Here is a 25,442-nt window from a genome sequence, read left to right as displayed (position 1 = left end):
ACCTCAAGCACCGCAGCCTCCTCCTGGCCCCCGCGCCTGGTCAGCTCCAGGTGTAGGCTTCCTCCAAGCCGGGGCAGCAGTGCCGTCTGGGAGGGCCGACCCGACAGACTCCTCCAACAGGATTTCCCCTCCCAGGACTGGGGCGCCTCCCAGGCTGGGCCCGCCCCCGCCCGCGCTCCCGGTGCCAGCTCCCTGGCTAGGACGCCCGAGCGTCCTGGTGCCAGGCCACCCGCCCCAGTCCACGGAGGAAGTTGCGCCAAGCTGCCCTCCCGGGAGTCTCAGGCCCACATGGTGAGAAAAGAGCACTTGTGAAGCAGACACAGGCACCCCAGGTTTATTGTACACAGGAGACGAGAGGAACACCAAGCAGCCAGCCCATCACGGGGTGCCACAGGATGTAGCGGAGGGCCTGGGGCCTTCCGGTCACGGTGGGGGCACCCCTGGCCCTGGCAGAGTCCAGCATGGAGGGGACTGCCCTCAGGCCCACGTCTCCATCTGGAAGCGCAGATCACGCTGCAGCCTGGCGAGGTAGGCGGCTGCCTCGGGGCCCGAGAGCCTGCCCTGCTCCTGGAAGATGGATATTAGGGCCTCCGACACGGCCGCGGGCATGAGCTTGGCGTTCCTAGTGGGGCGGGCAGGGCACACTCAGCGGGCGAGAGGGACCCGGGGGGGTCAGCAGCCAGAGGCACCCCAGACCTGCTCACCCTGCAAGGAAGAAGTAGGCACCCCGGCGGTCCAGCAGCTCCCACATCAGCGGGCCGGACTCCTGCAGCCGGTGCTGCACGTACACCTTCTGCTCCTGCAGGTCATGGGGTGAGTGTGCTGGTGCCCTGCCCCTGCCCCGACCGCCCACCCCCTGCACCCACCTGCTCCCGGGAGAAGGCCGTGACCAAGGTCAGGCAGCCTCTCTCCTCCAGCGCCCTCCACTCAGCCTCCCAGTAGAAGTCCTGGTCCCGCCGGCGGGAGCCAAAGAAGAGGAAGTTTCCTGGCGGAGTGTGGGAGGTGGGAGGAGCTGAGTCTGGGACAGGGCCGGGCCGTGGGGCTCAGCTGCCAAGCCCCCCACCTGGCCCAGTGCTTACCTTTCTGGCCCCGTGCCACGCGCTCCTGGATGGCTGCCCGGAATGGCGCAACCCCTGTGCCTGGCCCCACCATGATCACGGGTGTTCCTGGGCCGTCCGGGAAGGTCAGGCTCCCAGGCCGCACCCATAGGGGCACGCGGACTGCTCCTGTCGCCGGGAAGGCAGTGTCAAGAGGTTCGGGGACCAGGACTGGCCCATGTGGGAGGCCCGGACAGTCCCCAGGCCCAGAGCAGGGGTTACCTTGGGCAGGATCCAGAGATGCCAGCCAGGAGGAGCAGAGGCCCCGGCGTGGCTCCTTGAGGCGTGTCTGGTACTGCACCACGGCCACGAGGATCTGCAGCCTGTTTGGGTGTGCCTGCGAGAGAGCCGGAGGGTGCCTGGACAGTCCTCCCACCCCCTCCCGCAAGGAGCCCCGCCGGCTGGTGCTCACCTGTAGAGAAGAGGCAATGGAGAAGGCCCGAGGCCGCAGCGGGGGGATGAGATCCAATAGGTAGTCTGGGGGGATGGCACTGGCGGTGTGCGGGAAGTCACAGAGAACCTGGGGGAGATTCAGATATCTGCACCTGCCAGCACACCAGCCATGCACACACACCTGGACACGCCAGCCAGTGTCTGTGTACACCTGTATGTACCTGCCTATACCTGCCCATACTTGCCCCCCCAGTACACACTGCCTGCACTGTACCTGCCTATACTATACATACTGCCCCACCTCGACATACCTGCCTCACCTGAGCACACCTGTGTCTACCCATGTGCACCTCTGCATCCCTGCCTACTCAGCAGACCGGCTGCACCCATGCGATCCTGCTGTCTGAGTCTATTCTGGCCCACAACTGCATGCACAGCGCCTACCCGCACCTCCACAATGGTCCTGCGTGGCCGGTTGCAATACTCATACAGCTCTTCCTGGCCCTGGGCAGAACTGAACTCTAGCAGCTTCTCTCGCTCCAGCTCATGGGGCGAGAGACAGGCCAGGAGCTCGAAGAAGGAGCGGCGGGGCACGCTGGCAATATCCAGGTACTGGGACAGGAGGTGGTGCACAGAGCAGGGCTGGGGCAGCCGGACAGGGCAGGAGACGCCTGCAGGGAAGACAGCACACGGAGCAGGGGATGCAGCAGGAGGGAGCTTGGGGCCGGGCTGAGCCGGGGGCCGCAGGGCTCACCTGGCTCCTGGGGCTGCAGTGTGAAGCGCTGGTCAGGGTGCAGGCCCAGCGCCCGGCAGCAACGGCGCACGTTCTCAGCTGTGTTCTCAGGCCAGACCAGCACCACGTCCCCAGCAGCAAAGCTGAGGGTACAGCTTCAGTCAGGGTGGGGCGAGGGGCTCAGGAGGGCCCCTCAGGCCCCAGGGCACTCTCACCTGAGTCCAGAGTCTGTGATATCAAACTCAATCAGCCGGACGTCCTGGAAGTGCGTGGGGCCAGTGACCCTCTGGTTGGTGATCATGGGTGCCAGGAAGGGCTGGTTCTCGGAAGGGGGCCTCGAGGGGGCTGCTAGAACTACAGGCTGCTCCTCCGACAGAGGTGTGAGGGCTTCCTGAAGGAAGCGCAGGGTGAAAGTGGAGGGCAGGCTGTGGAGAGGCAGGAACTGGTCAGGAGGTGGCAGAGCCCGGCTGAGGGGTGTCCCGACAGGGCCTGCACTCACGGGGTCCCAGGGGGGATGATGTGGAGGCCGAGGAGCGACGGGTACAGCTCCAGCACCTTGTTCCACAGCTCCTGTAGCCATGGGTCCATGGCGGCATCTGGCCTGGAGAGAGGAGGTGCTCATGCCACACGCATGTGCCCACACCCTGAGGGAGCCCCCCCACTCACCCCAGCTCGTGCTGGTCGTCTCCTAGGCACACGGGCAGGAGGGCACTGCCCCCAAGCTGCAGCAGCCGGCGGTGCAGCTTCTTAGCCACGAAGTTGAACCTGTGGAGGAGAGGGGACCAGGCCATGTGGGAACCTGGCCAGTTTCCGTTCTGCAGTCCAGGGTTCCAGCCTCTGCTGTGCCAGGGGCCACCGGCCACAGCCACCTGCCGCAGCAGGGGCACTTCACCCACAAATAAGGACGAGCTGCTCTACTCTCCAGGGCCCAGTGTGAGATCGCCAACCCTGGGACCTTCCGCTCACTCTCAAGTGGGGAGCGCGGGCCTCGGTTCCCAGCACCAGGAGAAAGGGGTCTGGGTGGCCCCGGCTCCATCACTGCATACGTGTGCGTGCAAATCGCTCCTGGGAAGGTGAAGGGGTGGCACTGCCTGGGCATGGAGCAGAAGGGGTCGCACTGCTGGGTGGAAGCAAGCACCTGAGATGTGCCCATGGCGCCTTTCCACCCAGTGCAGTCCAGGCTCCTTGTCCACCTGAATTCTCAGGAAAGAGCCATGGCCCTCGGCAGGAACCTTCTCCATGGCCCCAAGGATGACCCTTCCCTCTGCCAGGAACCCAGGGCGGGTACCATGCTCCAACTCACCTGGCATACGAGGAGTCGCCAAGGCCCAGCACCGCAAAGTCCAGTTGGCAGAGGGAAGTGAGCGGCAGATTCTTCCGGAATATGAACTTCCAAAAGTTCTGCACCAGGAGAAATAAGGCCAAGCTGTGGTCCTCGCAGGTCAGGCCCCTCCCTTGCTGCTTGGTAACCAAGACCCAATCTTTACCCCATCTCAAAGGCAGGAAGTTGGGAAAAAGCTCCCTGAAAGCAACTCAGGAGGAGGGTGTGGGCATAGCACTCCTCAGCTCCCAGGCCCATTTGGGCGATTTTCTCCTGGAACCAGCTCACCCCCAGCCCCATGGCTGCCTTCTGGGGGTCTGGCCTTCCAGGGTTACCCTGCAGATTGTCACCAGTGCCCCTTGGTACACACTCAGGTGGCACTAGCCCCCACGTGCTGGACAGAGGACCAGCGGAGCAGGAAGATCCTGACCTTGCTCAGTCCAGACTGCCGGCTGCAACTGTGGAGAGGCTGTGCTACCTGCATTTCTTTTCTTTCTTTTGATTTTGGGCCACACATGGCAACGCTCAGGAGTTACTCATGGTTTTGTGCTCAGTGATTACTCTTGGAGTGCTTGGGACCATATGGAATGCTGGGGATCAAACCCGGTTAGCCATGTGCAAGGCAAGTACCCTACCCACTGTACTGTCTCTCCGGCCCTTCATTTTGTTTTTGGATCACACCTGTTAGTGCTCTGGGTTCATTACTGGCTCTGCACTCAGGGGTCATTCCCGGTGGGGTTTCAGGACCATGTGGGATGTTGTGGATTGAATCCAGGCAAGTGCCCATTGTACTATGTCTGGGTCTCACCCTGTTGGTGCCTGGCTCTGGGTTCCAGAGGGCAAGGGCCCAAGATGAGCCAGAGAGAGAAGCGGTGCCCAGTTCTGTCCTTGTGAGACCAGCAGCCTGCTGGGGCATGAGGTGCCATGTGGGCTGGTTCTGGGACTGGTTCTTCTGTCTCCTTCCCTGGCTCTGAGGCTTCTAGAACCGCCTGACCAGGTGCCTTCCTCCCTTTCCGCCCCGTCTCCCTACTCTTAGTGAGGGGCTACAGAATCTCAGCTTCATTTTCCGCAAATGCAGGTTGCCTGCCCCTGTCCTTCGGGTCTCACAGGATCTTTCCTCACGGTCTATGGACCAACAGCTCTCCCTGGGGGGCACAGCTGCCCCTGCAGCTCTCCTGGAGCCAGTCTGGGGGCCTCATCTCCATCTCCACACCGCTGGGTTCTGGGTCTGCAGTCCCCTGAAGGAGCCTGGAGTAACCCCCACCCCTGCCACCTCTCCCTGCTCTTGCCCTGCTCTGATGTCACCCACTCCGGCAAAGGCTCTGCAAGCTCTGCCCCCCCACGAGGGGGGTCTTCTGGGGTCTCACCTGAGCACCTTCCGTGTCAGCCCTGTGGATCCCTGCTCCAATTCAGTTTTCTCTTCTCAACCCAGAGCATCAGCCGCCCCATCCCTGACCCTCACTGCCAGCAACCCTGAAGACAGGCATTCTTTTCGTTTTTCTTCTGGGGCCTTACCTGGTGGTGCTAGGGGGACTGTATCGGAGCTGAACCCAGGGCCTCACACAAACAACTATCTTAACCCGATTGTCCCTCTAGACCCCCAAACAGGCATTCTCAAGCTCCTCTGGCTCCTGCTGGTTTCCTGGGACCCTGATGCCCCCAAAGCACCGGCGTAGATAAACCCGCCTAGGTCCGTCATGCCATTTCCTGCAGCCTTCCACAGCAGAGGCCTGGCTGCCCATAAGTCCCAAACCCCTCCTCATCCCCAGCCCCCCCCCCCCCCCCCCCCGCACCGTCGTTCTCCCGCATCTGCCTGGACTCCAGTGCCACGAATTCTCTTATTGCTTCCTCTGTAGTGCGGGTTGAACCCAGAGGACCCCGGGGCCTGTTGTAAAACCCCTCCAGCCCCACACTCCCCTCAGTGTCTGGCTACGGGCAGTGGACCTCAGGGACTGAGAAAACACGTTTTGTTTGTTTTTTGGGGCCACACCAGGCAATGCTCTGGGGTCACTCCTGGTTCTGCGCTCAGGGACTACTCTTGTTTCTACCAAGTGCTTAGGACCATACGGCATACCCCCGCAAATGCAGGTTGCCTGCATTTCCACTCAGGAATCCCTCCCGGGGGGGCTTTTTGGGGACACCGGACGATGCAGCGCTACGGGGACCACCTGGGGTGCCCGGGACTGAGCCGCCCTGTCCTACCGCTCGGCCTCACGAGGCTGACTCGGGGCAGCTGCGCTGCGGGCTGCGGGCGGCGCGAAGGTCTGAGCTGGGGGCTCAGCCTTACCTTCATGTTGTCGGGGGGATCTCCCTGGCCTGCGGTGGCACAAACAAATATCACCAGGGGCTCGTTAATCAGATTCACCTCAACGGAGAGACACACGGGTAAGGCCGCGCGCGGTGACGGTCGGGCGCGCCCCGCCTCTCCGCGCGCCCCGGGGGGCCCTCACCACCGGGTACGCGTCCAGGGCCTGCACGCGGCAGCCGAGGCGCCGGCGCCGGGCCTCGCGTCCCAGCCGCTCCGAAACATCCTGGGCCGTGCCCGTCTGGCTGCCGAACAGCACCAGGAGCCGCGGGTCCGGCATCGCGGCGCCTCCCAGGCCAGGCTCCCGCGGCCGGCGCCGGCGCTTCCGGCTTCCGGAGGCGCCCGGAAGTGACGCTCGAGGCGTGCGCCGGCGGGGCATGGCGACCGGGCGAGGCCGGCGTTCCCGCTGCCTGCGCTGGGTCCCGGGCCCGAGCCGCGGGGCGGGCGGCGCCGGGGCACAGCTCGGCAGGGCTGCGGCCCGCGCGCCCTCGGCGCGATGCTCTTTTCGCTGCGGGAGCTGGTGCAGTGGCTCGGCTTCGCCACCTTCGAGATCTTCGTGCACCTGCTGGCGCTGCTGGTGTTCTCCGTGCTGCTGGCCCTGCGCGTGGATGGCCTGGCCCCCGGCCTCTCCTGGTGGAACGTGTTCGTCCCCTTCTTCGCCGCGGACGGGCTCAGCACCTACTTCACCACCATCGTGTCCGTGCGCCTCTTCCAGGACGGGGAGAAGCGCCTGGCCGTGCTCCGCCTCTTCTGGGTTCTTACGGTTCTGAGTCTCAAGTTCGTCTTCGAGATGCTGCTGTGCCAGAAGCTGGTGGAGCAGACGCGGGAGCTCTGGTTCGGGCTCATCACGTCTCCGGTCTTCATCCTCCTGCAGCTGCTCATGATCCGCGCCTGCCGCGTCAACTAGCCGCCTGCCGGGTGTCCCGTGGCCCTGCGCCATGCTGGGCCCGCGTGGCTCCCTGAGCAGGACTGTTGATCCTTCGAACGTGTTGCCTCGCCTCTCGTGCCGTGAGCAGCTACTCCTGAATTAGCTCCAGACATTCCCCGATCCCGGACGGTTGCGAATGACGCGGAAGTGAATATCCTGATGGGCTCTTGAATATTCTCGAAGGTCCTGGGACCGTAGCCCTGGTGCGGAGCCGACAGAGCCAGACTTGGGGATCACCTCTGGCCACCGAATAGCTCACTGGCCTGCCCTCCATCTCTCCAGCTACCCAAGATTGTCTTGGCTGCTTGATCTCCAAATGGTGTAAACCAGCTTATGTGTCCTGCCCACGTGCTACTCGTAAGGATGGCCTGCTTTTCATTCCAGTCCCGCAGACGGTTGTCTGGGGGACAAGCATCTTGGGACCCTTTCTGCGCACCCCGGCGTGGCTCTGCTTCCTGTGCCAGCAGATGGCAGTGTCTTCACTTTCCATCACCCATGGTTGACATTGCTGGGGCCTGAGATGGCTCTAGTTGTTCCCTAGGGAGAAGAGAGGTGGAAGTGTTGGATGCTCACAGCAGGGGGACCTGCAGTTGGGAACTTTGAGGGTGTCTCAGCCCGTTGGCCTTGGGCCTTGGGGTTAATGCTTGCCAGGTGCCAAATGAGAACCGTTGCTGAGCTGAGAATAAATAAGAGAATGTGTTGCTGACAGGCGTATGGGCTGCTTGAACTGGGGAGCGGGACACCAGGGCATGCTGAGGCCTCTGACAGGCGCCCAGGCAGGCTAAGGCGGTGGGTCTCCTTCAGAGTCACTGCTTCTCTCCTCGGGCCAGGTGAAGACAGCTCAGGCTGGGCAGTGGGGCCTGCTGCTGTGGGGTCCTTGTGGACTTGTGCTCTTTTTTGAGCAGGGCCAGAAAACTGGCCTGTTGACCAAGAATGACTTTCCATTTAGTTGTTGGGTTTTGGTTGTGGCTGAGATGTTTGGGGGTGCAGCCCACGGCCTCATACGTGCATGGTGAGTGCTCTGCCACTGAGCCGAAAGCCTTGACTTTAGTTTTGAAATAGGGTATTTCAGTACAGTGTAATACACAGTGCTTTATTTGAGGGGAGGGTGACCCCCACCTAGCAGTGCTTGACCACTATTCCTGGCCCTGTGTTCAGGAGTGACCCCTGGCAGTGCCCAGGGGTGTGTGGTGCTGGGTATTTGAACCAGAGTAGTGATGCTGTAGGTAAGAGCAAGGGCAGTGAATTACCTCCTGTAGGACAGCGACAGTGACTCCTGTACTTTCTCTGACCCAGCCCTTGGACATTTTATGGGCGGACCTGGGGGGAGGGCAGGTGTGGGCCATCCTTGATGCTTAGGGACCACCTGCAGCTCAGTGCTTGGGGGACATGCCCATGCAGTGTCAGGGACTTACCCAAGCATGTACTTTAGCCCTGGGAATCATCCTCCTACACCTCGACTTTGCCCTTCTTTTGTTGGGGAGGGGGAGGCTCAAGCCACACCAGTGGGGCTTAGGGGATTTTACGTGGTGCTGCAAATATGAATCCATACTGACGACATGAAAGGCAAGGACTTTACCCCTTGTACTATGTTTCTGACCCCTGACTTTACAATTTTATTTTATTTATTTTGGTTTTGGAGTCACAGCCATCAGTGCTCAGGGCTTATTCTTGGCTCTTTGCTTTGAGATCACACCTGGGGGATTTGGAGGACCATATGGGGTGCCAGTGGTCGAACCCGGGTCAGCCACGTGCAAGGCAAGTGCCTGAACTGCTGTACCTGCTCTGGTCCCTGACTACACTTCCAAGGGATTGTAAAATTAGGAGTGTGAGCCACTGGCCTGCAGTGTATGGGGCCTCTCAGACTAGCTGCTGCTGGCCTGTTAGCTGTATTTTGTATGTATGTGTGAAGAAAGGTCAGAGGCTCTGAGCTTTGGAGCCAGTTTAGCAGTATCCCTGCTTCAGGGTCTACTCTCAAGCTGCTAGCACTCCTCACTTGCGACAGCCGAGTGTTTCCAGGTACTGCCAAGCTTCCTGGAGGACAATCTTGTCCCTGGAGAAAACTGGTGGGCCAGAATGTTTACTGTCTGGTCCTTTTCAGAGCAGTTTTGCCAGACCTTGTTAGATGAAACAGCTTTGTGGCCCTCTGCTTGGGCTAGAAACTCGAGCTACCCATTACTCGGGCAAGCCCACAGCTGCAAAAGTGTTCCTCCCAGGAATGGTACATGAGCCAGTAAAGCCAGAAAGCAGGGATGGGAGCGGTAGTACAGCAGGTAGGGCATTTGCCTTGCTTGCAGCTGAGCTGGGTTCGATTTCTGGATACCATATGGTCTCTGAGCCCACCAGAAGTGATTGCTAAGCACTGAGGCAGAAGTAATCCCTGAACATGGCTGAGCGTGGCCCCCCCGCCCCCCAAACAAGGCCTCATGTATGCAGAACGAGTGGGTGTGGGCTTTCCTTTGTGTGATTCTGGACTCTGTGTCTTGTTTGGGTCCCTCTTTAGTCCTGTTGTGCAGATTTTGGTAACCTTGTTGATGAAGCCTTGTTGATGAAAGCTTCCTAAGAAGACAGACTTTCTTTGGGAAGGTGATTTGAGGACACCTTTGGATCTGGGAAGGTGGGAGTGTGGTTTCTTTTCTCTGTCTTAACAGAGGATGGGAGTCAGGTTGTGTGAAATAGGGGTGGCTGCTGGGATGGCTGTGCTGGTCCCTGGAGCAGTGTGGGAGGCAGCAGGATTATCCCTGAGAGATGCTGAGCCAAAGCCAGGTGGGTGGGAGGGCAGGTGGCACCTCTCTGTGTCCGGCCTCTTAATTTTACCATTGGCTCCTGCCCAAGAATATGATTGACTTGGGCTGGAGAGGTAGTACCCAGGTACTCCATATGGCCCCCCAGCACCACCAGGAGTGATCCCTGAGCACAGAGCTGGGAGTAACTCCTGAGCATAACTGGGTATGGCTCCAAAACGAATCAAAATAAAGCCAAAAAAATAGGGTGGACACTGAAGCCTCGGTGGGGAGTGAGTGGCACATGGGCAGGGGGGGTTATGCCTGTGGCTAAGTAGCACCCCTCAGCAGCCTTGGCTGGGGGAAGCTCAGCAGATGGAAGCACTGTGGCAGGGCAACGGGGTCCGGCCGGCCTTCCGGGACCCCTTACCCAGGCTCAGTGGCTCCCGCACTCCACCGTGCGCCGTCACTGCGTCCTCGAGGACGTCCCCACCGTGACTGGACAGCAGAGTGTGGGGTAGGGGGCTCTTCAACCGATGAAGGATAGGGGTTCCAGAGAAACGCCTTTCCCCACGGTGCCAGAGATGACAGATGGGCAGGCGGCGGGATACCGGCCTGCAGCCTGTGCCCGCCTGAGGGCGCAAACCCTTTCTCCGCCGCGCCGTCAGCCGGCAGGACGAGGAAGGACCAGGCCAAGGTCACCCACCAGGTAGTGCCCAGGGGTCTGGCCCGGAGTGCCTTGTGCGGCCCAGCTGGTCTTCGTCTCCGAGGTCGCGGCCCCAGGGCGCAGAGGCGGAAGTGGCCGTGGGGGCGTGTCGGGGCGCTCGGGCCAATGGGAGCTGGCTGCGGCGGTCGGCCGGCCCGGTGAGGCCCCGGCGGGGGCGGGGCCGGGGCCGGCCAATCCGCGCGGCCCGGCTGCGGGCGGGGGCGGGGCCGGGCGGGGCGGCGCGGCGCGGTTGGGCGCGCGGGGCCGGCGCGGGCGCCGACGGCCGCACTTCCCGGCCCGCCGCGGCTCCGGCGGCCGCTGCTGCGGCATGGCGAGCGTGGGGCGGCCCGCCTGGCAGCGGGAGCTGCTGGAGCGGCGGCGCGCGCGGCTGGCAGCCGAGGGACCGGGCCCGCTGCGCGACGGCGCGTGCGGGCGGCGCGCGGGCGCGGCGGGGGCGCGGCCGGCGCAGCAGCTACTGGAGCTGTACCGCCGCGTGCCGGCCGTGCGCACCCTCCGCGCCGAGAACATCGTCATCATCGAGGCGGCGCCCGGCTCGCCGCCCCCCGTCGCACCGGGCCCCGCCGCTCGCCTCCGCGCCGCCGAGGTGGTGGTGTACGAGGCGCCGCCGGACCCCGGCCGCGTCAGCCGCCTGCTGCAGAAGTTCGACGCGCCCGCCCGCCCCGCCGAGCGCGCCCCGCGGCCCGCGCCCCCCGCCCCGCGCTCGGCCGAGCGCGCCCCGCGGCCCGCGCTCCCCGCCCCGCGCCCGGCCGAGCGCTCCCCGCGGCCCGCGCCCCCCAGCCCCGGCCCCGGCGCCCGGCACAGCGACTTCCTCCTCCGGACGGGCAGCAACACCTTCACCGTCCACCCCCGGGGCCTGCACCGCGCCCGCCCGCCGCCCCCCGGGCCCGCCGCCCCCGAGCCCCGGGCCGGCGCCGCCAACGGCCTGGACGGCTCGGCGCCAGAGCCGGCCGCGCGGAAGCCAAAGGTGGGGTCAGGATCGCCCCCTCTCCACCGGACCCCCAGTGCCACGCCGGCCTCGCCCGCGCCCGGGCCCGCCAGTGCCACCCCCAGCCAGCGCCGATGGGTCTCCGGGACCAGCAGCGCCAACGACTCTTTTGAGATCCGGCCAGCCGCCAGGCCGGACCTGTGCACCGGCCCCGTCGGGGACCTTCAGGCCCGGGCCCCGGCTGGCCTGCGCGACGGCTCCAGGAACTCCTTCGTGTTGGTCCCCAAGCGCAAGGCGCCTGGAGCGGCCGCTCCCGAGGCCGGCGCGCCCGGAGGGCCAGGCCGGGGCACCGCCTGCCCGGAGTTTGGAGGAGCCAATGGTGCCGGGAGCCCCTTGGGGCCGGAGGAGCTGGGCCGTGCCCGGCCAGCCACCGCCCTCGTGGACCAGGTTGTCCTGCGGCAGCCGCTGCCCTCTCCATCTCCGTCCCCAGGGGCTCCTGCTGAACCCCAAGCTGCCCAGGGCGTCAGGGGCCCCGAGTGGTCCGAGAGTGGCAGGGAGCCAGGGCTGCCCGTCACCTTCATCGACGAGGTGGACTCGGAGGATGAGGCTCCCGTAGACGCCAAACTGCCCTCTTCAGGGGCTGTCACACCTCCTCAGTACCACCCGCATCCCTGTGGGGCCGGGCACCGAGACGGCAGCACCTTCCTGGTAGTGCCCAAGAGGAACCCAGGAAGTGTGCAGGCCAGCGGGGAGCCCAGGGGCCCCGAAGCTGAGGGAGAGGAGAGTGCCCCCGGGGCCACGCTGAAGCCGCGGTATCCCACCGTGCACGAGATCGAGGTGGTCGGCGGGTACCTGTCCCTGCAGAGGTCCTGCCTTGCCAAGGCGGGCAGCTCCAGAAAGAAGGTGAGTGTGGGCAGGGGCTCAGGGGTGGGGGGGCGTGCAGCCAGTCTGTGCAGGGTTTCCAGCCTGCCTGGAGGTGCTCACCCCACCTCGGGGTGGGGACACCGCCTAGGGCTCTGCAGCCCAGGTCTGGGCTGGCCAAGTCTGTTGGGTGTTCATGGCCCTTGGGAAGTGTGAGGAGACTTGGTGAGTCCGGGAGGGTGGGCTTGGGGCAGAGCGTCCAGGGTACTGCGGCCCCACCCTGCCGCTAATGAGCGGCCTGGGAACAGGAAAATAGTCCTGGGGGTTCCTCCTGTTGGCCCGTACCTGTCAGACCCAGGGGCAGGTCCAAGTGCCCCCACACGCATCAAGGGTGCAGGGCAGAGATGAGAGGGGCACAGAGCCCACCCTCAGGTGGGCGTCTCTGCTGCCCCTGGCGTGTTGACCCCTTCCTACTTCCTGCCACAGGCAGGCCTTGGCATTGCCTGGTTCCAGCCTCCTGGGTGAGCGCAGTGACGCCCCTGCCAGCACCATCTGCTGAGTGAGGTGTCCCTGGCCCCGCCCTGGCCCCTGCCCCACCTCCTGCCCCTGCTGCCCGACCTTTGGTCCCAAGGAGGGAGGAGGGCTGAAGCAGGGGGCTCTGCATGTCCAGGTGCAGGGACAGGGCAGGCGGGCAGCACTGGACAGGGACAGGAAGCAGCGCAAGTGGCTGAGACACGCCTGTCCTGTCCTCGTGCTAGTCGGGGGTCCAGATGGCAGATGTGTGGCCTGGCAGCGTCCTCACCCTGCCCCCCAGGCCTCACCAGAGCTCAGGCAGGACTGCCCCTCCCACTCAGCCATGCTGGGGCCCCCTGCCCCGCCCATCTGATGGCCACCCTCCTCTGATCCCTGCCCCTCCCACCCCGTGGGATAGAGCCCAGTCATGCCCAGGAGCAGGGCACTCTTGCCGCAAGGCTGGTCTGGACGCACCTCCTACGGACTCTTCCTCTGTGGCCAGGTCTGCGGAGTTGAGGACTGGCCACGCCCTCAGAGCATTGAAAGGTTCCCCGGAAAGCTGTGTTCACAGTCCCAGCTCCCCAGCTCCAGGCCTGGGCGTGGCCCCCCCCAGGTGGAGGGTGGGTGGGAGCTGGCAGAGCTGCTGGGAGGGGCCCAGCCCTGAGTCCAGGTGGGCGCCCTTTGGAACCATAGCTGGGCGTGCCAGGAGGAAGAACAAAGGGGCCTGTGGAAGCTGGGCAGTTCCGGCCAGGACCACCTGCTGCCTGCGAGGAGCAAAGTCCCAGGGCCAGGTGACCGGCCCTTCCGGTCTATCCAGGGCCGGCAGGCTGCTGTCCCCGTGAGTCATAAGGGTGTCTGGGAACAGCGGAGGGTCAGCTTCCCGGAGGAGCGGCGGGAAGCAGGCGGTGACTGAGCCAGGGCCATGCTGGGGTCGGACAGCCCTCCGTGCCCCGCCCCGCATGCTGCCAGCCCGCTGCCAGGCCGTGCCAGGCTCCGTGGCTGAGCCTGCCCAGCCCCCTCTGCCTCCTGCGAGAGCTGGTCATGTGCTGCCATGAGGGCACTAATCCGCCCACCCTGGCAGCCACCCCTGGCGCCTGCCCTGCCCCTCCTGGTTCCGGGGCCAGCTGCTGGGGGACTTCTGGAGGCTCGGGCATAGGGCAGGGAGGGGCGACTGTGGGGCTGCTGTTGGGTGTTTCTCCCCTGCACTGGCCCGCAGTCTGCCAGGTGTCTAGCAGGTGTCTTGGAGCTGGGTGGGGGTGGTGCAGGAGCTGGGCCTGTGGCCCCGCCCAGGGTGCTCTGCCCTGCTTGGGGGCCCAGCTCCTGTCCGGCCCCTTCCGGGGAGGAGGAGGAACCTGAGCAGGCCACTGTGTCCCGTGCCTGCTTGGGAGTTTAGGGTTTCGAGTCCCAGGCAGCTTCCGTCTGCTGTAGGCGCGGGGCTGGTATTCATTACCCGCTGCTGCCCAGCAGGCTTGTGGGTGCTGACCGGTCTTAGGCTCAGGGATAGGAACAGGGGAAGTAGGTTACCGGCTTTAGGTGACCAGCTCTGGAAGCCTGTTGGGTGGGGCGGGCTGCATGGTGCCCACAGGAACTGCAGGAAGTGAGGGTATGGCGCCCGGGGCAGTCTGCTGCAGGGGGTGTGGTTGGGCCATGTCCCCTGAAAGCCTCCATCCCAGCTGTCAGAGGCTTCTGGAGAGCAGGGGCAGGTGGTGCATGCGGGGGTGTGGCGGGCCCTGCCCCACCTTCTCCACCTCACACCCCCAGATGAAGATCTCCTTCAACGACAAGAGTCTGCAGACCACATTTGAATACCCCTCTGAGAGCTCACTGGCACAGGAGGCCACAGATGATGATGATGAGGAGGAGGAGGAGGAGGAGGAGCAGCAGCAGCAAGAGCAGCCCTGCTTAGATGGGGGTGTGGAGAAGCCCTTTAAGCTCTTCCTGCCCAGAGCCACGTTTGTGGGCAGCCTGGCTCCAGAGAGCCCCCTGCTGCCTGATGGCACCTGTGAGTCCATGTGGGCCTCTGGTGGGGGCGGAGTGGGGTGGGCATACCCAGGCCAGGCCCCACATCTGCCTCCTTGGCCTGCAGGCCTGTCCAGTTACACTCCCAAGCACTCTCTGGCCTTCAGCAAGTGGCAAGAGCCGGCACTGGAGCCAGCCCCGCGGCAGGTAGAAGCCCCACTGAAGGAGGTCATGGTGAGTGGGGTGGGGCGGGGCGGGGCAGGGGTGTGCCCGCCGGAGTGGGGGCTAGGCCTCACTGCCGGACCTCTGCCCTCTCTAGCTCACCCCAGCTGGCCAGGATGACCTGTCAGATTTCCGCAGTGAGCCAGCCCTCTACTTCTGAGCCTGCATCCAGCTACAAGGCCAAGACAGCCTGGGGTGCAGATCCTGCCTCCTTAACCTTGCCTAGGAGCACTGCTCTGGAAGTCCTGCAGAGGTGTGACCAGCGCCCTGCAGGCCTCTGCTCCCCCAAACCCCTTGTAACAGTGGACTCAATAAACTACACTGGACCAGCGCTTTGCCTTCCTTGTGGTGGTGGCAGGGACATGGTGCAGCAGGTGCCCCGCTGGATGGCTAAGCCCAATGTGGTCAGGGCTCCCACTAACCCTGTGCCTCTCCGGTGGGAGTCCCTGAGGGGGCACTGGCTAGAATTGGCCTCTGCACCACTCCCTGGGCAACACGGGTGCAGTTGGCACGGTGCTGCCTACAGGAACCGACAAAGCCAGCCCAGGGGAGTCGGCCAGGGCTGGACCGGGGATATCATGAGGCCGGGGACTTCGGGACCCTGACAAGGGCGGTGACTCCGAGGACCGTGTTTGGAAAGGGTGGCCCCCCACTCAGAACTTGTGCTGGAGACCTGGAGCAGATTTAGGTAGCAGAAGGTGGGCTTCAGGGCCTGGTATGCTGGGGACAGCGGCCTGAGAGAGAAGGCTCTTGGAGGGGACCGGCACGAGGCTCTAGGAAAATGATTTTTATTGAGGGCCACTGGCCACTTTAGGGTCAGTCCGCCGCAAGAAGGCACTGCCACCCCCGCTCCAGTAGCCGGCGCTGCTGGCCGGGGGCCCAAGTGGGGACAGCCATGGGGGCGACCTTGAAGCAAGGGGGGTGAGCAGGAGCCGGGACGCCGGGGCCCCCGCCTAGCTGTCCTTGCCGGCGCTGCTCCTCTGCTCGGGCGCCGTGGCCTTGCTCAGGTTGCCCGCCTCGCGCTTGAGCACGCTGAGCAGCGTCTGCGAGCTCTCCAGGATCTGCGGGCACAGGGAGCTGCGATCGGCCCGCCCCCCGCCGCCCCCGAGCCCCCCGCCCCGCCCCGCGCGCGCCCGCCCCGCACCTTGAGGTAGGCGGCTTCCGTCTCGGCGATGGTGCGGTCGAATTCGTTGCGGGACGCGATCTTGCGGGCCAGGTTCTCGTTCACGCGGGCCAGCTTCTCGGTGAGCTGCCGCACGTCGTTCTGCAGCCGCTGCTTCTCGTCCTCCTCCTGCTGGATCTGCCGGCACAGCTCCTCGCGCTTCTGGCACAGCTCCTCGATGCCTGGGGGGGCGGGCGCGGGCCGGAGCTGCGGGCGAGCGACCCCTGGCCGCCCCGCGCCCCGCACCTCCCGCCCGGCGTCCCGTGCCCCCGCACCTCCCGCCCGGTGCCCCGTGGCTCCGCCCGCGCCCCACGCGCCGCGCCCCACCCCCGCCCCGCCCGCCGCCCCGCGCCCCGCGCCAGGCACCCCGCACCTCCCGCCCGGTGCCCCGTGGCCCCCGTCCGCGCTCCCCGCCCGCCCCCGCGCGGCCGCTCACACTTGACCAGCTCGTTGTTGTAGTTCTGCAGCGCGGCGCCCTGCTGGGTCATGTCGCCGCCGCGCCCGGCCCCAACCGCCGCTACCGCATCGCCCCCCGCAGGGCGCCGCGCCCGCGCCTGCGCACGCCCCGCCGGCGCGCCCGCCTGACGTCACCGGCTCGCCCTTAGCGTCATCGCCGCGCGCCGCGGAAACCGGGCGCCCATGGCGGCGGCGGCGGCGGCGGCGGCTGGCGGCGGCGGCGGCGGCGGCGGGCCGGGGCCCTCGCGGGAGCTGCTGCTGGCCTGGGACACCGTGAGCGCCGGGCTGGTGCCGCCCGCGGCGCTGCAGCCCCCGCCGCCCCCCGCCGCCTGGCCGCGCGCGCCGCCGCGGGAGGAGGAGCTGCGCGCCGCGCTGGAGGTGCTGCGCGCCCACGGGCTGCACGCCGTGCTGGAGGAGTGGTTCGTGGAGGTGCTGCAGAACCACCTGCAGGCCCAGGTCTCCCCCGAGTTCTGGGGCGCGCTGGCCCTGCGCGAGGACGGCGCCGGCGAGCCTCAGTGCCTGCAGCTGCTCCTGGATGCCTTCGGCCTGCTGGAGCGCCGCCTGGACCCCTACCTGCGCAGCCTGGAGCTCCTGGAGAAGTGGACCCGCCTGGGCCTGCTGATGGGCACCGGCGCCCAGGGGCTGCGGGAGAAGGTGCACACCACGCTGCGGGGCGTGCTCTTCTTCTCCACCCCCAGGGCTTTCCAGGACATGATCCAGCGCCTGTACGGGCGTTTCCTGAGAGTCTACATGCAGAGTAAGAGGAAAGGCGAGGGGGGCACCGACCCAGAGCTGGAGGGCGACCTGGACAGCCGCTACGCCCGCCGCCGGTACTACCGGCTTCTGCAGAGCCCGCTGTGTGCGGGCTGCGGCAGTGACAAGCAGCGCTGCTGGTGCCGGCAAGCCCTGGAGCAGTTCCACCAGCTCAGCCAGGTTCTGTGAGTAAGACCCGTGCCCTGGCTGCGGCTCCTGGAGCCTTTTGTCACCATCACAGATGTGGCAGGAGGAACGGAAGGTGTCTAGGTCCTTGTGCCGGCATCTTTGGTCCCTGACCACTTGTTTCTCACTCCTGCTGGCTGGGGCCTTTCTGCCCTGCTCAGGTGTTATCCGGTGCTTGGGGGAGTTGCTGTTCTTACTCTTAACTGCGAGGGGTGCCCTTGATTCGTCTCCTTTTCCTGGGCATGCATTAGGCTCACTTTCCAGTCTGCAACGTGCTCTTGCAGGGGATAGAAGTTGCGGCAGGAAGAGCAGGGCACTGCTTCTGCTGGGCCTTCTGCGCACTGAGGCTGAGGGTGGGGACGGCCTGAGGAGCCTCTGGGGGGTGTGGCTGCAGCTCCAGGTGCTTCTCCCTCTAGGCACAGGCTGAGTCTGCTGGAGCGCGTTAGTGCTGAGGCTGTGACCGCCACCCTGCACCAGGTGACGCGGGAGAGGATGGAGGACCGTTGCCGGGGCGAGTATGAGCGCTCCTTCCTCCGGGAGTTCCACAAGGCAAGTGGAGGTCCCAGGGGAAGAAGGTTCCCGCCTTCCCGCGTGACATTGCCATGGGGCTCTGGAATCGTGACGGGGCAGCCAGGGTTAGGGGTGTCCTGCGGTGGGAGGGTGGGTCTCAGAGAGCCCTGGTAGCTACTACCAGCTCCCCTCACATCACCCTGAGGGTACGGACTAGCTGTTGTCAAGTCTGGGTGGTGGCAGCGGAGTGGACAGTGGCTTAGACCCTGGCCATCCTGCCATGGTCCCCCGCAGCCTCATGGGGCCGGGGCCGAAATTCCTCACTGCTAGGAGCACCCCAGAACTAAAGTGGACAAGACCCCCCCTAGGGGGGGCGGACAGGCAGTGTGGTCCGTCTGGGCAGCCTGCACCGTGGCCGACCCCTCACCTGTGCTCCTCTGCAGTGGATCGAGAGGGTGGTCGGCTGGCTGGGCAAGGTGTTCCTGCAAGACTGCCCGGCCAGGCCTGTTCCGCCCGAGGCCGGCAGTGCCCTGCGCAGGTGGCGCTGCCACGTGCAGCGGTTCTTCTACCGCGTCTACGCTGGCCTGCGCATAGAGGAGCTCTTCAGCATCATCCGAGGTCTTGCCCGCCCCTACCCCAGCCCGTCCTGCTGGGATGGCAGGGAGGGGGTCTCTCCCGGGGGTGGCGAGGCCTCCGCCCACTGGGTGCCTCCCTGCCCGCTTTTCCCGCATGGTGCAGGAATTCACGTGCGCTTGTGTGCACGCCCGGGTCTGTGTGCATTCGTGTGTGAGCGCACCCTGGTCCGTCCTGTCCAACAGATTTTCCTGACTCCCGGCCAGCGGTGGAGGACCTCAAGTACTGCCTGGAGAGGACAGATCAGCGGCAGCTGCTGCTCTCGTCACTCAAGGCTGCCCTGGAGACAAGGCTGCTGCACCCAGGTGCTGTGGCAGCGCCGGGGACGGGCTTCGAGGGGCCCCACACTGGGGTTGTGGTGCCCAGGCCCCAGAGCCAGCCTCTGGGAAGGCCCTGGGGAAGGGGGGTGATGAGTCCCGGAGAGCCGCAGCCGGGGGCTGGTCCCTGCGTGCCGCCTGCCGACACTCTTCTTTGGCAGCAGGTGTCAACACGTGTGACATCATCACCTTGTACATCTCTGCTATCAAGGCGCTGCGTGTGCTGGACCCCTCCATGGTCATCCTGGAGGTGGCTTGTGAGCCCATCCGTCGGTACCTGCGGTGAGTGCCAACCTGCTCTGTCCCTGCGCAGTTCCCTCCTACACGAGCTGTCCAGCCGCTGGAGCAGCCTGTGAGCGACTGGGGGCCACAGAGGCCTCCTCCCACCCTACGCCAAGGCATGGCTGCCCCGGCCACAGCTGGATGCGCTTACAGTGCTGTAGGCTGTGCTCCGTCACTCGTGCCTGGAGCCTGGTTTGGGTTCTTCAGGGGAGTTCTCCTGGGCCTCTTCAGTGTGTGCCAGGCCGGTGCTGCGGACAGGGGCTCTGGCCTGCAGGTGTGGGCAGCAGGTGGCTGCTTCCCCACAGGACAAGAGAAGACACGGTGCGGCAGATCGTGGCTGGGCTAACTGGGGACTCGGACGGGACGGGTGACCTGGCAGTGGAGCTATCTAAGACAGACCCGGCAAGCCTGGAGACTGGCCAGGACAGTGAGGACGACTCCGGCGAGCCTGAGGACTGGGTCCCCGACCCTGTGGACGCTGATCCAGGTCAGTGCAGTGGCCCCAGCCAGCTTGTTGTCCTTGCTGGCAGGTGCTCCCCTGTGCACGAGCTGTCCACTCGGCCCATAGGAGGTGGTCAGCTCCTGACACCCCCTCCTGCCTCAATACTGGAGCCCCCCCCCCCCGGGCCTGACAGACTTAGCAGGACACCCTGCCGGCCTCCCCCTTCAGGAAAGTCCAGTTCCAAGCGGCGCTCGTCGGACATCATCAGCCTGTTGGTTAGCATCTATGGCAGCAAGGACCTCTTCATCAACGAGTACCGGTCACTGCTGGCCGACCGCCTGCTGCACCAGTTCAGCTTCAGCCCAGAGCGGTATGGCCTGCGCTGGCCCCCAGGGGGCAGTGTCCCCAACCTCCCCACCTCCAGCCCCTGTGGGCCTGTGCAGACTCTGGGAAGGGGGTCCCCAGGGACCTCCAGGCTGGCTGTGCTCCCTGCGGGTGCCGAAGTAGACTCAGCCCCTTCAGAGACTGTCTTTCCAGGGAGATCCGCAACGTGGAGCTGCTGAAGCTGCGGTTTGGCGAGGCCCCCATGCACTTCTGCGAGGTCATGCTGAAGGTCGGTCTGCCCAGAGTCCGCCTCCTGTCTCCGCACCTCGGACCCCGCCCCTCCCGGCCGCCCCAGGTCCCTCTAGAGCCCTAGTGGTGCCGCCTCCCCAGGACATGGCCGATTCTCGCCGCATCAACGCCAACATCCGTGAGGAGGACGAGAAGCGGCCGGCCGAGGAGCAGCCTCCGTTTGGGGTCTACGCCGTCATCCTCTCCAGTGAGTTCTGGCCCCCCTTCAAGGAGGAGAAGCTGGAGGTCCCCGAGGACATCAGGGAGGCCCTGGAGGTGTACTGCAAGAAGTACGAGAAGCTGAAGGTAGCCCTGGCCCCAGCTCTTCTGCACACACACACTCCACTTCCCACTTCCCCCCGCTGGTGCCCAGTCTTAGGTCGTGTCCCCCCTCAGGAAGCCTCAGCTGTTCTGCAGGACCTGTCCTGCGCCCCGTCCCGGCCAGTGCAGCACTCTTGGCGGTGGGGGTCCGTATGTGTCTGGGTGTGTTTTCCCCCAGCCTGGCGACCTCAGACGGTGTGCCAGATGCCCGCCTCAGTTCTTGGCCTGGGGGAGCAGGGCTGTGCTTCTGTCTCCCTCCTGTGCCCACCCGCCCCGGGCAGGAGTTATGGGGTCACCACCTGGGGCACACCAGTTCCCCTCCAAGCCCCCGAGATGCAGGCCCTTTCCACATCGCAGTGCAGGTGCTAGTCAGGGAGAGGCGGTTGGTTGCAGTCGCATGTAGCCCCCAGAAGCCCCTCAGGGCACCTGGGCTCTGCTGTCCCTCCTAGCCTGCAGCCTGCAACCCTCACCTTCCAGGTTGGTGGCGGACAGGGCCCAGCCCCAGAAGCACCCTGGGAGCCCTGGGGCTGGGCTGGCCCGAGTGCTGTCTGCCGGCCGCCCTTGCCCGTACTGGGTTCCCACTGTCTCTCCCCACTGCTGCCGGCCCGGCCCTGTCTGCCCTCCAGCAGGCCTGGGCCCCTCCTCGCTGGGAGCTGGGCGGGCAGCGCTGACCCCCTCCCTGCAGGCCATGCGCACCCTCAGCTGGAAGCACACCCTCGGGCTGGTGACCATGGACGTGGAGCTGGCTGACCGCACTCTCTCGGTGGCCGTGACCCCTGTGCAGGCGGTGGTCCTGCTCTACTTCCAGGACCAAGGTGAGGCCGCCGACCTGGGGCCTGATGCCCGCCCTGCCCCTTCCACTGTGGGAGGGCGGGGGTCGCAAGTGCCAATGTACCTGCCCCCCTCTGCAGCCAGCTGGACCCTGGAGGAGCTGAGCAAGGTGGTGAAGATGCCCGTGGCGCTGCTGCGGCGCCGGATGTCCGTGTGGCTACAGCAGGGCGTGCTGCGCGAGGAGCCGGCTGGCACCTTCTCGGTGGTGGAAGAGGAGCGGCCGCAGGACCGCGACAGCATGGTGCTCCCGGACAGTGACGATGAGAGCGACTCAGGCATGGCTTCACAAGCCGATCAGAAGGAGGAGGAGCTGCTGGTGCGCGGGGCGGCCAGGGCGGGCCGGGGAGGACATGGGGTGGGGCTGACCTTCTGGCCGGCCACCCCGCTGACCCCTCCGACGCGTGCGGCCCCTAGCTCTTCTGGACCTACATCCAGGCCATGCTTACCAACCTGGAGAGCCTGTCACTGGAGCGCATCTACAGCATGCTGCGCATGTTTGTGGTCAGCGGACCGGCGCTGGCAGACATCGACCTGCAGGAGCTGCAGGCCTTCCTGCAGAGGAAGGTGCGCGACCAGCAGCTACTCTACGCCGCGGGCGTCTACCGCCTGCCCAAGGGCTGCAGCTAGTGGCCCCTCACCCAATAAAGCCGCTTCTTCGTGGCCCCGGCCTCTGCTTTTGCATGTCCCTCACTGGCCTGTGGTCCCGGTTGGGGTGGCCTGACCATCCTGCTGTGGGGACAGTGCAGGGATCCTGCCGCCAGCCTGCAGCTGCCATTGCTCTGCCTGGACAGGAACTGGACTTCTCGGTCCAGTAGGCGGAGGTGCCTGGGCTGTACCTGGGCCCCAGGGGAGGCACCACACAGGACCCTGGAGTGTGGGAGAAGCCCCTGGGCTCTGCGTCCAGTGCTCTTGCCCTGCCCCTCCTCCCGAGGACTTGCCAGGCCCCATCTCCATGGCCCCAGGCGCAGCCTTTCCAGAACTTTCCCTTCCTCTAGAGAGCTGTTTGTGTCCGTGGGAGAAGGAAGTGAGCAACTAGTGCCCAGGGTTCTGGCAGTGCAGGGCTGGGTGTGCCTTGTCATCCTGACCAGGATGCAAACCTGCTGGACTGGATAAGCAGGTGCCTGAGCCAGGGCACACCTGTGCCTCAGCCCTGTCCACACGGCTTGTGGACAGGTGGCGCCAGGGTGTGCCTTGGTCAGCAGTGACAGCTTCAGAGGCTGTGCTTGGACCCCCCGGAGGAGCCCACCACTGCCCTAGCATGCCAGGCTGGACATCAGGGCAGGGGGCAGGGAGGAGCCCTGGGGAGCTGCTCTGCGACCTGATTTCGGCTGCTGACCCTCTCCTGGGGATGGGAGTTCTCGGGCAGCCCTGTGGCAAGATCCCCGGACCTGGAAACTGCAGCATAAGCAGGACCCTCCTGGGCCCCCCAAATCCTGCTTTTCCCACCCTGGGAAAGGGGCTCGGTACCCAGGTTGGCTGATGCCCAGGTCCTAAGCTGAAGCCCCCATGGCCTGGGGCAATCTGCCTGAAGCTGGACTAAGGATGGGCCAGTGGGCCCTGCCCCCACCCGCCTCAGCTCCACTGTGAGGTCAGCACCTGACCCCCGAGGTTCCGTCAAGAGGTGTGCGGTGGGGCTGGGGCTGGACATGTCCCCCTGTCCCCAGCCTGCCTGCCGCCTGCTCGGCAGGCCCCTGGGCCTCATCAGCCTGTCCCTGTGGCTCAGCCCGGCTGCAGGTGCCGCCTCTGCCCGAGCCCCCTGGCCAGCTCTGTGTGCTGGGTGGTGTAGAGCCGTCCCTGTTGTCTCTCCGCAGCTGAACCCTGCGAGTGTGGTCTGGGCCTCAGCCGCGAGGCGCTCATCACCCTGCTGGTGGTGCTGGCGGGAGTGAGTGCCACCTGCTTCTGTGCCCTGGTGGTGGTGGCGATTGGCGTCATCAGAGCCAAGGGGTGTGTGAGCCCTGGTGGCTGCGGCAGGGCATAGAGCCACTGAGTGGGGGTTGGAGAAAGCCAGGGCACTTCTGGGCTCCTATGCTTGGGGTTCCGGGTCTCACACCTTGCTTTGTCCCCCAGCGAGATGCGTCCCAAAAACACAGGCAACAGGTGAGTGGCTCGGAAGGCAAGGAGGACCATGCCCGTGGCGGGTGGTGGCTGGCACGACTGGGCCCATCTTGCCCGCTGAGCTGTCTGTGGGGTGCAGGCTGGTGGGGCACTTTGGGGCCCAGGAAGAGCACATGGACCTGCAGACAGTGCACGTGGAGTCCCACCACATGGACCAGGAGCAGGAGCTGGACGTGTCCGTGGTAACGCCCCTGAAGGTGGTCCCCGAGGAGCTGCCCATCCAGTCCCTGGAGGGGAACCTGGACGAGCCTCTGGATTCCGGGGCCCCACCCCAGCGGCTAGAGGAACTACCCCCATCCGCACCCCCAATTCAGTAGGGCTGTGTCAGCGGGGGGGAGGAAATAAACGCTGTGTTGCGGTTCTGTGCTGTGCCCTGCCCTCGGGCAGCCGCTGTCAGCCATGTGCTGTGGGGGCAGGGCCACGCACCCGGTCTCAGCTCTCAGCTCGCAGAGGCCTCCCCTGGGGCCTCAGCTCGGGCCCCCTTCCTGATGTCCAGCCCTCCCTGGAGAGCTGGCCCTGAGCCCTGTCCCTGCTGGCCCCACCCCGAGGCCCGCCCCTGCCCACCTCTGAGGTTCCGGGACAGTGGGGCCCGCTTTGCTTGACCTCAGGCACGCCCAAGGATCTGTCCCTGGGCCCCCTGCTTGTCATCCTCCACGGGGATGGGACCATCCCTTCGTGGGGACACTGTAAGTGTGTAAGGGACACTTTGATCCTGGCCGGGGCGAGGAGTGGGCCACTTGGGGTGAGACCCTGCGTGGCACCCCTGAGTTTGGGGGGCTGGGGTGCTTAGGCCCCAAGCGGGGGGTGGGGAGGAAGGCAGGACCTGGGGCGGGGGGCATCTCCAGTTCCTCAGTTGAGGCAGAGCCAAGACCAGCCCGGAGCTCCGGGACAGGTGGCTGGCAGCGCTGGGCGTTGGCTCTGTGCCCAGTCCCTGCCCTGGGCGCGGGACCAGCCTGCGGACCGGAACTGTGGGCGCTTCAGCCGTAGAGTTCCTATTTGTGCGGGTGCCGCCGAGAGGGATGAGCTCCGGAGACGCCCGGCAGCGGCCGCCTTCCACGGGACCCGGCGGGGCTCACTTGCGGAGCCCTCGCTTTCTCCCGCCGCTCTTGCTGCTGCTGCTGTCGCCGTGGCCACTTCGGGCCCAGGTGCCCACCGGGGCGGGCCCGTGGGTCGCCCCCGGCTGCCCCGCGTCGTGTGCGTGCGCGCCGGGCGGCCAGGCTAACTGCTCGGGGCGCGCGCTGTCCGCCGTGCCGGCCGGCCTGGACCAGCGCGTGCGCGCCCTGCTGCTGGACCACAACCGCGTGCGCGCGCTGCTGCGCCTGGACCTCCGCGACAACGGGCTGCTCGTGGTGGACGCGCGGGCCTTCTGGGGTCTGACGGCCCTGCAGCAGCTCGACCTGGGCGCCAACCAGCTGGAGGCGCTGGCGCCGGGGACCTTTGCGCCGCTGCGCGCGCTGCGCACCCTCTCGCTGGCCGGCAACCGGCTGGCGCGCCTGGACCCCGCGGCGCTGGGCGCGCTACCCGCGCTGCGCGAGCTCAGCCTGCAGAACAACGCGCTGGCGGCGCTGGCGCCCGGCGTGCTCGGCCGCCTGCCCGCGCTCCGAGCGCTGCGCCTGCCCGGCAACCCCTGGGTGTGCGGCTGCGCACTGCGCCCGCTCTGCGCCTGGCTCCGCCGCCAGCCGCGACCCCCGCCAGGTGAGCGCGCGCACGCGCGCGGAGGGTAGGCGGCGGGGGGCCCGGGGCGGCGGCCGCCGCTGACAGCGCCTCTCCCGCAGGGACCGAGACGCCGCGGTGCGTGTGGCCCGGCCGCCTGCCGCCCAGCCCCCTGGCCGCCCTCCCCGACGCCGCCTTTCGCCACTGCGCGCGGCCCCTGTCCGCGCGGGACCTGGCCGTGGTCTGCGCGCTCGGGCCTGGCTCCTTCCTCGCCAGCCTAGCCGCCTGCCTGGCGCTGGGCACCGCGCTGGCCGCCTGCCGCCGCCGCCGCGCCGCCGCCCACCGCCCGCCGCCCCGAGCGCCCGAGCCCGCCGCGAGCGCCTGACCGCGCCCGGCCGCGCCAACAAGCCACACCGGACACTGCCACTGCGTGACATTTCTTTTGACATCACCACTGCACAC

The 25,442-nt window shown here is 66.0% G+C and overlaps 8 protein-coding genes across 10 annotated transcripts in view; 5 read left to right on the top strand and 3 right to left on the bottom strand.

Annotated features, from left to right (window-relative positions):
• TUBB4B (tubulin beta 4B class IVb) overlaps positions 1-16,553 on the bottom strand; it is a 36,539-nt gene extending 19,986 nt beyond the window's left edge. The window contains exon 1 of one of the 2 annotated variants that reach the window (XM_056132993.1): positions 16,535-16,553. Coding sequence is in view for 1 of the 2 variants with exons in the window: in XM_056132992.1 (XP_055988967.1) it covers positions 16,500-16,510 (11 nt within the window). In the remaining variant the exon portion in view is untranslated. The other variant, XM_056132992.1, reaches the window with a different exon arrangement.
• Positions 376-6,158, bottom strand: NDOR1 (NADPH dependent diflavin oxidoreductase 1). The gene is made up of 14 exons (XM_056132980.1): positions 5,995-6,158; positions 5,832-5,909; positions 3,527-3,624; positions 2,890-2,988; positions 2,723-2,824; positions 2,439-2,648; positions 2,245-2,366; positions 1,941-2,161; positions 1,510-1,617; positions 1,320-1,434; positions 1,080-1,226; positions 867-985; positions 705-799; positions 376-622 (listed from the first exon to the last, which is right to left on the bottom strand). Exons 1-14 carry the CDS (start codon positions 6,127-6,129, stop codon positions 478-480), a joined length of 1,794 nt encoding a protein of 597 aa, XP_055988955.1. The 5' UTR covers positions 6,130-6,158; the 3' UTR covers positions 376-477.
• On the top strand, positions 6,220-7,483 carry TMEM203 (transmembrane protein 203). The gene has a single exon (XM_056133005.1). The coding sequence runs from the start codon at positions 6,346-6,348 to the stop codon at positions 6,754-6,756; it is 411 nt and encodes a 136-aa protein (XP_055988980.1). The 5' UTR covers positions 6,220-6,345; the 3' UTR covers positions 6,757-7,483.
• On the top strand, positions 10,474-14,926 carry TPRN (taperin). Its single transcript, XM_056132979.1, has 4 exons — positions 10,474-12,055; positions 14,288-14,528; positions 14,613-14,719; positions 14,805-14,926. The coding sequence occupies exons 1-4, from the start codon at positions 10,535-10,537 to the stop codon at positions 14,865-14,867; spliced, it is 1,932 nt and encodes a 643-aa protein (XP_055988954.1). The 5' UTR covers positions 10,474-10,534; the 3' UTR covers positions 14,868-14,926.
• The window catches only part of SSNA1 (SS nuclear autoantigen 1), a 122,530-nt gene continuing 112,567 nt past the window's right edge, over positions 15,480-25,442 (bottom strand). Inside the window, exons 2-4 of one of the 2 annotated variants that reach the window (XM_056133009.1) lie at positions 16,306-16,387; positions 15,852-16,051; positions 15,480-15,768 (exon numbers count right to left, since the gene is read on the bottom strand). In XM_056133009.1, coding sequence (XP_055988984.1) covers positions 15,661-15,768; positions 15,852-16,051; positions 16,306-16,357 — 360 coding nt within the window. In that variant the 5' untranslated portion in view covers positions 16,358-16,387 and the 3' untranslated portion in view covers positions 15,480-15,660. Of the gene's footprint in view, positions 15,769-15,851; positions 16,052-16,305; positions 16,445-25,442 lie in introns of those variants that run through there. The other variant, XM_056133008.1, reaches the window with a different exon arrangement.
• On the top strand, positions 16,506-21,872 carry ANAPC2 (anaphase promoting complex subunit 2). Its single transcript, XM_056132975.1, has 12 exons — positions 16,506-17,263; positions 17,681-17,813; positions 18,218-18,392; positions 18,593-18,712; positions 18,889-19,006; positions 19,312-19,493; positions 19,677-19,818; positions 19,986-20,061; positions 20,163-20,366; positions 21,067-21,196; positions 21,293-21,528; positions 21,627-21,872. Exons 1-12 carry the CDS (start codon positions 16,509-16,511, stop codon positions 21,837-21,839), a joined length of 2,484 nt encoding a protein of 827 aa, XP_055988950.1. The 5' UTR covers positions 16,506-16,508; the 3' UTR covers positions 21,840-21,872.
• TMEM210 (transmembrane protein 210) lies at positions 22,859-23,644 on the top strand. Its single transcript, XM_056132691.1, has 4 exons — positions 22,859-22,946; positions 23,024-23,156; positions 23,280-23,309; positions 23,407-23,644. The coding sequence occupies exons 1-4, from the start codon at positions 22,859-22,861 to the stop codon at positions 23,642-23,644; spliced, it is 489 nt and encodes a 162-aa protein (XP_055988666.1).
• Positions 24,347-25,365, top strand: LRRC26 (leucine rich repeat containing 26). The gene is made up of 2 exons (XM_056132690.1): positions 24,347-25,022; positions 25,103-25,365. Exons 1-2 carry the CDS (start codon positions 24,347-24,349, stop codon positions 25,363-25,365), a joined length of 939 nt encoding a protein of 312 aa, XP_055988665.1.

This window comes from Sorex fumeus, unplaced genomic scaffold (assembly GCF_029834395.1).
Source record: "Sorex fumeus unplaced genomic scaffold, SorFum_2.1 ptg000095l, whole genome shotgun sequence".
NCBI lineage: Eukaryota > Metazoa > Chordata > Mammalia > Eulipotyphla > Soricidae > Sorex > Sorex fumeus.
The sequence above is the reverse complement of the archived record's forward strand: the minus strand, read 5'-3'. Positions and strand labels throughout refer to the sequence as shown.

Coding starts and splice junctions, on each gene's coding strand:
- LRRC26 (XM_056132690.1), top strand. CDS start 24,347: ATGAGCTCCGGAGACGCCCGGCAGCGGCCGCCTTCCACGGGACCCGGC. Junction 25,023..25,102: donor CCAGCCGCGACCCCCGCCAG/GTGAGCGCGCGC, acceptor CCTCTCCCGCAG/GGACCGAGACGCCGCGGTGC.
- TMEM203 (XM_056133005.1), top strand. CDS start 6,346: ATGCTCTTTTCGCTGCGGGAGCTGGTGCAGTGGCTCGGCTTCGCCACC.
- ANAPC2 (XM_056132975.1), top strand. CDS start 16,509: ATGGCGGCGGCGGCGGCGGCGGCGGCTGGCGGCGGCGGCGGCGGCGGC. Junction 19,007..19,311: donor CCCATCCGTCGGTACCTGCG/GTGAGTGCCAAC, acceptor GCTTCCCCACAG/GACAAGAGAAGACACGGTGC. Junction 19,819..19,985: donor TTCAGCTTCAGCCCAGAGCG/GTATGGCCTGCG, acceptor CTGTCTTTCCAG/GGAGATCCGCAACGTGGAGC.
- TPRN (XM_056132979.1), top strand. CDS start 10,535: ATGGCGAGCGTGGGGCGGCCCGCCTGGCAGCGGGAGCTGCTGGAGCGG. Junction 12,056..14,287: donor CGGGCAGCTCCAGAAAGAAG/GTGAGTGTGGGC, acceptor TCACACCCCCAG/ATGAAGATCTCCTTCAACGA. Junction 14,720..14,804: donor CCCCACTGAAGGAGGTCATG/GTGAGTGGGGTG, acceptor TGCCCTCTCTAG/CTCACCCCAGCTGGCCAGGA.
- TMEM210 (XM_056132691.1), top strand. CDS start 22,859: ATGTCCCCCTGTCCCCAGCCTGCCTGCCGCCTGCTCGGCAGGCCCCTG. Junction 22,947..23,023: donor GTGGCTCAGCCCGGCTGCAG/GTGCCGCCTCTG, acceptor GTCTCTCCGCAG/CTGAACCCTGCGAGTGTGGT. Junction 23,157..23,279: donor GGCGTCATCAGAGCCAAGGG/GTGTGTGAGCCC, acceptor TTTGTCCCCCAG/CGAGATGCGTCCCAAAAACA.
- NDOR1 (XM_056132980.1), bottom strand. CDS start 6,129: ATGCCGGACCCGCGGCTCCTGGTGCTGTTCGGCAGCCAGACGGGCACG. Junction 5,910..5,994: donor CCCTGGACGCGTACCCGGTG/GTGAGGGCCCCC, acceptor CTCTCCGTTGAG/GTGAATCTGATTAACGAGCC. Junction 1,435..1,509: donor CCATTGCCTCTTCTCTACAG/GTGAGCACCAGC, acceptor GCTCTCTCGCAG/GCACACCCAAACAGGCTGCA.